Source organism: Oncorhynchus gorbuscha, linkage group LG13 (assembly GCF_021184085.1).
Source record: "Oncorhynchus gorbuscha isolate QuinsamMale2020 ecotype Even-year linkage group LG13, OgorEven_v1.0, whole genome shotgun sequence".
In the NCBI taxonomy this organism is placed as follows: Eukaryota; Metazoa; Chordata; class Actinopteri; order Salmoniformes; family Salmonidae; genus Oncorhynchus; species Oncorhynchus gorbuscha.
Window position 1 is genome coordinate 45,380,864 of NC_060185.1, and position 12,412 is coordinate 45,393,275.

The window sequence follows — 12,412 nt, forward strand, 5'->3', positions numbered from 1 at the left end:
GTCAGCTAATCAGGGCTATATATGCAAATATATTAACATTTGTATCCCGTGCCCACACTGTTGGACTGAGCTCAGTGAAATAGATTAAGAAAAATATATTTTTTAGTTATATATTTTTTAAATAACACACACAGTGATTTATAAACATAAAATATGTTTAAAAAAAATTAAACTACCTGGGGGCTGCAATTATTATGTATTCATTTCAAAGCATTGTCATTGAACTAGCTACATCATTATTTTATTTCCCATTTCATTAACCACAATGCAAAGCGGTAAAGAAATATAAATAAATCAATTGAAATAACTATATTTGAAAACGATACTTGTACAAAAATCAACACGATAATAATTTCCATTGTGTACAAACACTATATTATTAACTATGTTTGAAAGTACAGTATTTTTGGTATTTTTATTTATTTATTTATTAGTATTTTTTGTATTTATTTTTGAGTGGCAGTAGCTCTTACGTCAGATCCTGTCACAAGGTAAACATAGATGCTTCAAAGTCAACTCTGGCTGCTTCCTCTTTCTGTTGTCGTTACTGCTAGCTTGTAAAATTAACGAAACGGTCATCATTGTCGGACAACTTAAAATGGGTAGTTGATACGATGATTAGATGAATGCTAAATGTATCAATTTGTGAAGAATTGGCAATGGATCATCTGTATAAACTGTCAACGTTTCCTCCTGGTCGTGGGTTTACTAACTAAAGACGTTAGCTGCTTGCTAGCCTTGTAGCTAGAGCCTTCTCCGCTTGCAGCTAGCTAGATCAGCTGGCAAACTCGGCTCAGCCAGCTACGGGAGAATAGCAATTAGCTAATACAGCCACTTGTCAGCACAGTTCATTGTAGTTAGCTACATCAGTTTGACAGTTAACGTTATCTAAAGAGAATGGCGTCGTCTTTTGTGATTGGAAACACATTTCGAGAGAGGGTAAGAGACTTGCTGGAGAACGATGAGTTTTCAGTTCCAACGGAGCTACAGAAAGAAGTGGAGGATATTCTTCAACAGGAACCACCATCAACTCTGTCCTTCAGAACTGCTAGAAAACTTAATAAATGTCTGACAGACAATGGTATGTATAAACAGTTATACAACACACATCTTGCATTTCATGAATTAAGTACTAGCCTGTGTGCTTTTCCTTCTTCTCAGGTCAACCTTTCTACCTTCATGAGTTGTTGGAGGACAGCTCATTGCACCTGCCTAAGGTTGAAATGCCCCCCAGAGTAAGTAAGACCTCGATGTATGGTTATTCCTTCAGTCCCCTCATTTTGTCTCCATCACGAGGACAACATTAAAGTCGTACACCCTCTTTGTGACAGAACCCTATGCTTGTGGCTCGTCTGGAACGAATCAAAGCCAAGTTGGCCAATGAAGAATACAACAGGATCACACGGAATGTAAACACTCAGGTGAATTGCACAGTGCACACTCAAAATGTAGCCTACTGTATGTATTCGAGTAACATATGGCAGCCAGCTTAAATACATGGTAGTGTTTAATGTTTGGGTTGTTGTTGATTCATGCGAGTACTTCTCTCCCCCAGCAAATTCATCGTCGTGAGACACTGGCAGACTTTGGGAGAGAAGGTTGCTATGGTTACAAACACTTGCATGCAATCTGTCTCTTAAGTTTCTTACGATCCTCATCATCTACCTTTACCTCAACCCTCCGTGTGTGTGTGTGTGTGTGTGTGTGTGTGTGTGTGTGTGTGTGTGTGTGTGGTCTGTCTAGTGCGCTCTGCCAAAGCTGCAGTTGTGACTGTCTTAAACTTCCTAGTGACAGTGGCGGCGACGTTCGCTTGCGCCTATCTCGGCAGTCAATACCTCTTCACAGAGACAGCGGCGGTAAGAATCCATACAAAAATCTCTCTCTTACAAGCTGGGCAAGTATAAACCCCTATTGCCTGACGAGATTAATCGTGTCACTTAACCTCGATTGCATGATAAGCAAGGGTTAAGCTAGTAATGCGTTGTGTTGTACATGGACAAAAATATTGTTTGAAAATGTAATCAAGAAGTAAGCTTTATTTCAAAACCCTTTAACCCTGTTTAAGAATCAGTATCTTTGTTGACATGTTTGCTTGTGTGTTTCAGAGGGTGATATCTGCAGTGATTGCTGCGTCCGTCGTCGGCCTGGCAGAGCTGTATGTTCTGGTACGGACCATGGAGGGAGAGCTAGGAGAACCATAGCACCAGTCGGTGTTCTTATCAACAAAAGACTTTCCTGGAGAACAATCCCTTATCTGACCCACCAGTGGACTTCAAAACAGAAATCAAAGGGGTTGAGTGGAAGTTGACATGACCACAAAACTATTGATAAGAATTGTCCCAGGTCGTTCGCATATTGAAAAAGGATTAGTGTCAAGATCTTGAATGTGACCCAGATGTAAAAGTTGTTTGTGTTTTACCATCGCTGCTCTATGATGAAGTTATCGCCATGTTTCACAACTCATTTACTAATGTGGACTAACAAAGTTGGGATATTTATCTATTTATTTACATCCATGATGCTTTTATAGGGCCTGTTAAATTAGCCCCCTTCATAACATTTGTCTCATAATTTCCTACTTAGATGGAACAGGGATTTTTTTTTCTCATGCAATAGCTTATTCATACTGTACTTTCACGGTCCTTCAGTATGTCTGTATAGTTGGTATTGTTTGTCTATTCAATAAAATTAGCGCCCAGGTAATTCAACTGGGTTCAGTTTAATTCAATATAAATATATAGTACCATTCAAATGTTTGGACACACCTACTCAATCAAGGGGTTTTCTTTACTTTGACTATTTTCTACATTGTAGAATAATAGTGAAGACCTCAACTATGAAATTACACATGGAATCATGTAGTAACCAAAATTGTTAAGCAAATGGTTGGCATTTGAAAAAGGAATTATCGTTAAGGTGAACAGAAGAACTTGAGTTCCTGTATGTTAATCATGAAACATATACCCACTTCCCAGAGAGATGTGTATTCTGTTGGCACGACACAAGAAGAAACCCAGTGGCTGTACCGACTCCGACAACATATCCTGAGAGAGCCATGTTTCCATGAAACATAATCTATATTTTAGCTTGTTCAAAGTAGCCACCCTTTGCTTTGATGACAGCTTTGTACATTCTTGACATTCTGTCAACCAGTTTCATGAGGAATGCTTTTCCAACAGTCTTGAAGGAGTTCCCACATGTTGAGCACTTGTTGGCTGCTTTTCCTTCACTCTGGTCCAACTCATCCCAAACCATCTCAATTGGGTGGAGGCCAGAACCTCTGATGCAGCACTCCATTACTCTCCTTCTTGGTCAAATAGTCCTTACACAACCTGGAGGTGTGTTGGGTCATTGTCCTGTTGAAAAACATGATAGTCCCACTAAGTGCAATTTGACCATGAAGGCCTGATTCATGCAGTCTCTTTTGAACCGTTGTGTCTGTTACTTAATTTGGGCAGCAATTTCTGAGGCTGGTAACTAATGAATTTATCCTCTGCAGCAGAGGTAAGTCTGGGTCCTCCTTTCCTGTGGCAGTGCTCAAGAGAGACAGTTTCATCATAGCACTTGATGGTACCCAATTTGTTCTACTTGAGTAAAAGTAAAGATACCTTAGGAAACCCTGTTTTAGCATAGAGCTAGCTACCTGCTGCCAGATGTGGCAGACAGTATTGTCTTCGACTGCCGATCGGCATTCATTTGTTTTGAGGTGAATTAAAGGGCAAGATGGATTTTACAGGCCAGAAGCAAACAACCAATTACAGATACCCTGGAAGCTGTGTAGTACTTAAATCCCTTCCATGACAACACATATCTGTTTTCATGATTCAAAACAACTTTAATAGGATATCTGACTATTTGGCTTGTGTTATGACTTCCCCCACCTATACTGTATATCTGGACAATTTCCTTTTAGTTCTGTCCCTTCATATCAGTTGAGAGATTAAAGGATGTAATTGCATCTGCAAGACAAAAACGTGTCTGAAAGATCCGAGATTTGACACCGGTATTAAGGGTTTATTGAAAGATTATTTGGGATTAAAGATGATTATGATATGCAGAGATCACTGTCCAGCAGGCCAGGTTGAACTGTCATAGTGCTCCTGTCACATCTTGACTGTATTACTCACATGTAATACTTCACTGGAGACCTTAAACCCAGCTAGAATTAAAGAGTTGGTAAGCTGATAGACCCTGAGCTTCAGTTTTAATATATTTCTTATTATTCATGTATTTCCTCTATCCTTCCCATATATATGGAGAAAAATATTTTTTATTTGGAAAATAATTATATCTGTCACGGTATCTGGCCACAAGGAATCATTTTAATCCGGATATTTTGAAAGATAATACTCCCGGAAACATGAAACGTTGAATCAAATCGGCCGAGGCTGATTCTATGTCAGGTAGAATACCTAATACCTCAGACAACAACTACTGTATGTAATGTTATACTATGTTATGCATATTTGTCCTCTTGTTCTCATAGCAGAAAGCTGCTTGCCCATCAAAGACCCTACAAAACAATACTATGAGAGGGCTATCCTATAACCCCACCTCTGTAACCATGTAGTATTATTTGACTGTTTTAACCCTTGTGTTCATGTTTTTGTTATTCACCCACTGTTTGCGGGTTTTTTAAAACAATACAGCTATAACAATTTATGCAAAAATATGTCATACTTCGGTGTTGACTCATAGACAGCATGGTTAATATTTGACATTTACCTCTGCTAGATCACAATTATCCAATCTGGGTTCAACACCATCCAGATGACAAACGCGTTGTACGCTAAGATGTTGAAGAATATCACAAGTGGCCAGCGTAGGGTTCTTCTTTTACACCTGTAGCCAGTCACCAGCTTGTCTAAGTTGTCCACCCCTCTTTTTGTGGCATTGTAATTCATTATGATTTCTGTTTTTTGAAGTTCCTGGCCACAGATTCTCCCATCCCTATGCAGCGTACTCATGAGTACCACAGTTTTGTCTGTCTTTGGCACGTAGGACACTAGGGACGTGTCGGCCGTGAACACAAACCTAGAGGAATTGATAGGCCAGTTACGTGTATTCAACAGCTGAGGTGGGAGCTATGGCTTGTTTTTTCATACTGTTCATACCATCGTCAGCTTCCTCTTGAGGAGCTCCTGTCCCAGCCAGTGCGAATAAAAAAGTTATTACATGTGATGTTGTGGCCACGGAGTCCCTGTGTTACGTCCAGGACGACCCGTATCCCTTGGTTCCTCTCGGGCTCCTTCATCTGGTTTCCCTGTATACACTTGCAAGTTCCATGCCTATGATGAAGCAGCATCACAGGCAGCCCAGATCTTGATTCCATATTTTTTAGAGGGTATGTACTGTCTGAAGGGGCAGCGGCCCCTAAATGGCTTAAGCTGCTCATCAACAGTAACGTTGGGTCCAGGGTTGTAAAACAGGGGAAGGCAGTCCACTCACCTTTCCCACACTGACCTGATTGTAGCTAGCTTGTCTCAATGCCGCCGAGCTGGTCTGGTGTCTCCGGTTATCAAAGCGGATAATCCTAGAGATAATGTGGAAGTTTTCCAGAGACATTATTATTGCGCAGAAAAGTTCTCTGCCAGTTTCTGCATCCCACATCGATTCTGTGGATTCCCCATTGGATTTGAAAACACCAGCAAGGATAAAAAAAAACAAAGTATGCATGTAAATGAGTTTGGTTCATCTCCTTCAATCTCCCTCCAAAAACACACCTTCCCTCCAAATTAGAGCAGTCCAGAATGATTTTCTGGATGATGTCTGGAATGAACAGTTCAAAAGCAGACTTTATGTCCTGCACATGAGCAACCGCCATCCTCGTTGGCCCTGGTTGCATCCTTATCACATTGGCAGCCATGCGAGGTGGCTCGTTCCTTGGGTAAGAAGACAATTTAATTTCACTATTTTTTGACATGCATATTTCTCCTGCAGGCTGCAGATGAGCTGGTTGCTGACGGGCTGGTCCTGGGGTTGGCTGAGGGTCAATTTCAACCTCTTCTTCCAACTCACTGTCAGACTTCGAATTGACAGAGACATGATCCTCATATTCTGAAAATTATTCATCTTCAAAAGTGGAAGACGCTCATTCCACACTAGCTTCTCTCTCTTAAAAAATGATATTCAAGGCCCTCTGAGCAAAGATTATTTTTACCATACTGATTGATTGTGGTAAGGAGCCACACATGCAAAGTTATTTGTTGTTGTGTCCCTCCCCTAATTTGCACCTGGCTGGGGTAGGGTGTGGTAAAATACTGAATTTTTTACAATGTATTGTAATAACATTGTGCAGGTTCCCACAAGACATTTTGTAGCTTCACACACTACAAAAGGTAAAGAGTGCAAGAAAAGCAGGAGACAGGCAGACAGGCAGGGTGACAGACAGGTTCTTGGTGCTATGTTGAAACAGCAGGCCCAGGGAGGAGGAAGACAGAGTGAAGGCACACAGCAAACCTTTTTGTTTAATTTTTTCTTGTTTTCACCTACACACACACTTTTCCACATTTTTATTACCCTCGAGTCCAGTGGACCCGAACACCACATATGTAATAGAAATGTGTAGGCAGTGGTGTAAAGTACTTAAGTTCAAATACTTTAAAATACTACTTAAGTAGTTTTTGGGGGTATCTGTAAGTTACTTTACTATTTATAGTTATGGAAACTTTTATTTTTACTTCACTACATTCCTAAAGTACTCGTTACTTGTTGACAGGAAAATGGTCCAATTCACACACTTATCAAGAGAACATCCCTGGTCATCCCTTGTTCCGCTTCGTTTGTAAACTATGTCTGAGTGTTGGAGTGTGCCCCTGGCTATCCGTCAATAAAATAAAACAATTAAACTGTGTCGTCTGGTTTGCTTAATATAAGGAAGTTTAAATGATTTGTAATCTATTTTTGATACTTAAGTACATTTGAGCAATTCCATTTACTTTTGATAATTAAGTATATTTAAAACCAAATACTTTTAGACTTTTACTCAAGTAGTATTTTACTGGGTGACTTTCACTTTTACTTGAGTCATTTTCTATTAAGGTATCTTTACTTTAACTCAAGTATGACAATTGAGTACTTTCTTCCACCACTGTGTGCAGGGGGGTGCACAGGATGCACTCAATGAAAATGTGTTATTTTACAAGTTCTTCACAGAAAATGAGCCAAGGCCAATGAGTGTCGAGTTGGAAAAATGATTAATTGTATCATTTTTCTTTTAGTAAACACTGAACATGGGTCCCACAGACCCGAACACCACACAAAGGTTAACAATGTCATATTAAACTTCTAATCAATCATTACCATGGTGAAATTAACTCAATGTATTACTCCTTGGATGAAGTAAACATACATATTACAATTATTCACAAGCTAATGAAAGATACAAGATCCACACATTTAACAACAAAATAAAAAAAGAAACAAAATGTTACAATTGGTCACAAAACACAAGTACAGTGCCTTCCGAAAATATTCACACCCCTTGACCTTCTCCACATTTTGTTGTGTTACAGCCTAAATTTAAAATGGATTAAATTGAGATGTATCATTGACCTACACACAATATTCCATAAAGTCAAAGTGTAATTATATTTTTTTGACATTTGTACAAACGCTAAAATGTCTTGAGTCAATAAGTATTTAACCCCTTTGTTATGGCAAGCCTAAATAAGTTCAGGAGTAAAAATATGCTTAACAATTCATGATAAGTTGCATAGACTCACTCTGTGTGCAATAATAGTGTTTATAATGATTTTTTGAATGACTAACTCATCTCTGTACCCCACACATACAATTAGCTGTAAGGTCCCTCAGTTGAGCAGTGAATTTCACAAAGACTAGGGAGGTTTTCCAATGCCTCGAAAAGAAGGGTACCTATTGGTAGATGAAAAAAAATGAGAGAGAAAAAAGCAGACACTGAATATCTGTTTGAGCATGGTGAAGTTATCAATTACACTTTCGATGGTGTATCAATAGACTCAGTCACTACAAAGATACAGGCATCCTCCCTAACTCAGTTGACGGAGAGGAAGGAAACTGCTCAGGGATTTCACCATGAGGCCAATGGTGACTTTAAAACAGTTACAGAGTTTAATGGCTGTGATAGGAGAAAACTGATGGATCAACAGCCGGGACTTGAACCAGGGTGTCTGTAGTGACACCTCTAGCACTGAGATGCAGTGCCCCAGACTGCTGCACCACTGGGGAGCACAAAAAAAGAGTGCAAAGAAGGAAGTCAGTACATAATACAAATATTCCAAAAGATGCATTTGTTTGCAATAAGGCACTAAAGTAAAACGGCAAAAAATACAGCAAAGAAATGTACTTTATGTCCTGAATACAAAGCGTTATGTTTGGGGCAAATCCAACACAACAACACATCACTGAGTTCCACTCTTCATATTTTGAAGCATGATGGTGGCTTCATCGTGTTATGGGTATATCATGTTATGGGCAAGGACTAGGGAGTTTTTTAGGATAAAAAGAAACAGAATAGAGCTAAGCACAGGCAAAATCCTGTAGAAAAACCTGGTTCAGTCTGCTTTCCAACAGACCCTTTCAGAAGGAGAAGGCCAAAAGTACACTGGAGTTGCTTACCAAAACGACATTGAATGTTCCTGAGTAGCCTAGTTACAGTTTTGACTTAAATCATCTTGAAAATATATGGCATGACTTGAAAATGGCTGTCTAGCAATGATCAACAACCACCTTAATAGAGTTTGAAGAATGTTAAAAAGAATAATGTGCAAATATTGTACAATCCAGATGTGCAAAACTCATAGAGACTTACCCTGAAAGACTCACAGCTGTAATCACTGCCAAATTTGAGTCTAATATGCAGTATATTGACTCAGGGGTGTGAATACTTATGTGAATGTAATATTTCTGTATTTCATTTTCAATCAAATTCCTAAAATGTCTAAAAACATGTTTTCACTTTGTCATTAGAGGGTATTGCACATAGATGGGTGAGAAAAAAAAGTATTCCATCCATTTTGAATTCAGGATCTAACACAAACAAATGTGGAAAAGTCAAGGTGTGTGAATACTTTCTGAAGGCACTGTATTGGGCAAGCGGTATAGGCTAGTGGTCCCAAATATGTTTGTGTTGTTTTGCCAATACCTGGGCAAGACAGCACAACCAGAGCTGGGACCACCAGGCTATACAATAGGTAAGCAGGGGCAGGAAATTAGAACTCCAGGAAGTTGGTGACAATAGCAGCATTATAGATCAGGTCTGAGATGTATCCGATGGAGGTCTGGGGGCCCACCTGAGGATGGTGACCCTCTCCTTGAGTCACATCCCAGTACATCTGCTGCGGATGGGAGGGGACAACCTGGTCCACTGAGGTTTGATGACCATATCTTGCCTGTGAGACGGCTAGAGTCTGTGGCTTAAAGTTCCTATACCCTGAGGTTCCCACGCAGGGCTGGTTGAACCCATCCCGGTATGGCCGTGAGGAGTGTGCTTGGCTTCCAACGGGTGCCGTGGTAGTAGCAAGAGATCCCAGGTGAGAGTCTTCCTCCCACAGCAGGGATTCTGCCAGGTTTGGGGAGACGGGTGTAAGCTGATGAGACACAGGGTTGCTGTAGAGACGGATCCAATCGGAGTAGAACTGCTGAACATCATCACACTGAATCTGGTCTGGTCGGAACATTTCCCCCATTGCGGTTGGGGTGAAGGAGGGACCAGGGGAGGGGACGATTGGGCGAGGTAGACATTTTTCACCTCCTCTTCCAAAAGTTGTATTGGTAGATTTGGTGAGTCTTCCATTCTTGATACTTCTTGCCCGTCTGTTTTGGAACCACACCTGTGAACAATAAGTGGAGTCAGATAAATATGTTGTTGTAGCCTCAATGCATAGATGTATACGGAAAGTGTAAATATCTAACCTGAGTTAGTATCACTACACGAACCTGTATCTTGCTTTCAGGTAGATGTGTTTGTGCGGCCAAGCGTTCACGGAGAGTGATGTCTGGGTACGGCGTCAGAGCGAAAGCTTGTTCCAACTCAGACAATTGTGCGCGACTGAATATGGTTCTTTTGCGCTTCCTTTGGCCCTCTGTAAACGCGCTTCTCTCAGGTTCGGGTGATGAAGGTCCATTGTCATTCCTCAAGTCTAAAAAAACAACAAAAACAACATTTTTGAGAATTGAAAATCAAAGTAATACAATTGGGCCAATCATATGGTTGGTAGATTATTATTTAAATAGCCTAAAATACCGGTGTAGCGTTTGAAAATTATTAAAGACAATTGAGGAATTACTAAACGAAGTGTACCATATATTTTCTTCTATTTTCATCTGCATTTCTGTTTATATCAATAGATATCTTTCTATATATAATAACCTTATGGTTTTATTTGTTTCTTTTGTGCGCTATTTATGTCCGGCAAAATCTAGACAGAATATTGATAATTAAATTAATATATGCTAGTCATAATAAAATCATCCTAAAGGAAACTATAAAAGACAATAGACAAATATAACCTTCACTAGCCTACCTTTACATTGATCTTGGTCTCCAAAAAGTGCAGTAAAATCCATATATTTATTGTCAGTCAGTCTGTGTGCAGTGAATTCTTGATTGATGAAGAGAGACATAATTCCATGTACCTCTACAGCTTGGTCTGGTGATGCGTAAATGATGCGCTCAGCGCTGGGCAGCGGTGCCCTCTTAAAAAGCGGGAACTCCCCTTTCAATCCCATGCCGCCCACGGTCCGCACCAAATTAATCTAGGCACGTTCAGGTGTTATAGGCCTATAGTGGTGCCCAGTGCCCACCTCTCTAATCCTGAATTGCAGATGATGAGCGGCAAGAAACAGATGAAAGCGGCAATGGTGTATAACCCCGCTGTTTCCGCTGTCGCTATTGTCTGACACTCCCTGGGTCAGACTGTCAGATCTCGTCCCGGGGCAATCGACTGCAAAGAGGATCCCCGTGGAGATTGGCGAGCAGGGCAGGCAGACTTTGTTGGACATGCAGAGTCAATCTACATAGGCCTACTGTATCCTACCACGTTCGCTGCGAGAGTGATATTTGTTATTCAGCAATCATTTGCTGTCCTGTCATTTGGCATATGCCTACTAAAAATTAAGTGCCAAATTGTGCTTTATCTATTTTTTATTTTTTTTACACTGTCTTCCCAAATCGATTTGTTGAGTTGGGCCTATAAAAAGGTACTTGCTTACTCTCTCTCTCTCTCTATTCATTACAATATTTTGATGTTTTTTTTCGGGGCGATTAGGATGAACGAAAAGTAAACTATAGCCTAACTATTATCTTATGCAAGGAAAAAGCCTGACAACTTCAAAAGCTGGTTTCACACTTTCTCTTCCTGTGTATTGAAATCGATTAGCCTTGTGGTCGATTTACATTCCCTTGAACACCCGTTCAATTTCTGAGTGAAGCTCTAAATGCGCCAACGTACACAGATCCCCGAATTTACATTTCTGAAAGAAGCTGTAAGGGTTTCGAGGAATACACATTGTACAAGAACCAACTCTTTATCTTCTATTTTTTTAATGAGCCAATTAGTAATGATTTATATTGGCCTGCCCTACCCCTTTCCTTTTTTTGTGAAGAGATCATGCTAAATAATCATCATATTTTTGTCCTCAAATGTGTGCATTTATTGCTAAAGTAATCCTGAAGACCATTAAATATATATTAAATAGTGATATCAAAAATAAAAAATGCAATCAAGTTAATTGCAGGATTTTGTCGATTTAACTCTAAGATTTTGTCGATTAATCACGGTTAATTAATCACAAATTCAGAATTTGCTCAAATGGAGCTGAAATGTAAGATTTTTTTTAAATACAAGAAGTATTACAACCCATTGGGCAAAACCTGGTTGAATCAACATTGTTTCCAAGTCATTTCAACCCCCCAAATCTGTGATGATGTTGTGGAAAACTGATTGGATTTGCAAAAAGTAATCAATGTAAGGGAATTTCACTTTTTTTTTCACCCAACTTTTAACCTAAATCCAATGACATGGTGAAATGTTTTGTTGAATTCGCGTTGAATTCACGTTAGTTGACAACTCAACCAAATATAAATCAAAACTACATGTTGATCTGACTTCTGTGCCCAGTGTGAAGGGCTTGATTTTGTCCAAAGCAGTGGTGGATTTAGGTATAGGCAACATGGGCAGCCGCCCAGGGCGGCACGGGGCTCCCGCACCAAAACATTTGGAATGGTGACATTTGCGCGATCGGTTTTCTATCGCTCATTTACACACCACTTCAATGATATCATGTCACCGTGTGTAACTGTGGGTCAATTAACCGTGTCAGACATATTGTTGCCTTTTTTTCTGGTTTGTGCGAAATCGTTCAGAATTATATAAAAATAGTTGAGGGATGGGTAATGTATCGATGCTCGACTGACAAATCAACACAAATC

General features: G+C 39.9%; 2 protein-coding genes across 2 annotated transcripts; one reads left to right on the forward strand and one right to left on the reverse strand.

The window, feature by feature from the left end:
• Positions 1 to 475: 475 nt before the first annotated feature.
• Positions 476 to 2,708, forward strand: LOC123993976 (transmembrane protein 199-like). The gene is made up of 6 exons (XM_046296462.1): positions 476 to 1,081; positions 1,162 to 1,235; positions 1,332 to 1,421; positions 1,556 to 1,598; positions 1,744 to 1,856; positions 2,106 to 2,708. Exons 1-6 carry the CDS (start codon positions 898 to 900, stop codon positions 2,199 to 2,201), a joined length of 600 nt encoding a protein of 199 aa, XP_046152418.1. The 5' UTR covers positions 476 to 897; the 3' UTR covers positions 2,202 to 2,708.
• A 6,258-nt stretch (positions 2,709 to 8,966) lies between these two features.
• Positions 8,967 to 10,107, reverse strand: LOC123993059 (homeobox protein SEBOX-like). The gene is made up of 2 exons (XM_046294814.1): positions 9,919 to 10,107; positions 8,967 to 9,812 (listed from the first exon to the last, which is right to left on the reverse strand). The coding sequence occupies exon 2, from the start codon at positions 9,666 to 9,668 to the stop codon at positions 9,192 to 9,194; it is 477 nt and encodes a 158-aa protein (XP_046150770.1). The 5' UTR covers positions 9,669 to 9,812; positions 9,919 to 10,107; the 3' UTR covers positions 8,967 to 9,191.
• Positions 10,108 to 12,412: the final 2,305 nt, after the last annotated feature.

Bases quoted from the DNA above. Each gene is read 5' to 3' on its own strand.
- LOC123993976 (XM_046296462.1), top strand. From the start codon at position 898: ATGGCGTCGTCTTTTGTGATTGGAAACACATTTCGAGAGAGGGTAAGA. The intron at 1,082-1,161 runs GTATGTATAAAC...CCTTCTTCTCAG, and splicing joins TAAATGTCTGACAGACAATG to GTCAACCTTTCTACCTTCAT. The intron at 1,857-2,105 runs GTAAGAATCCAT...TGTGTGTTTCAG, and splicing joins TCTTCACAGAGACAGCGGCG to AGGGTGATATCTGCAGTGAT.
- LOC123993059 (XM_046294814.1), bottom strand. From the start codon at position 9,668: ATGGGGGAAATGTTCCGACCAGACCAGATTCAGTGTGATGATGTTCAG.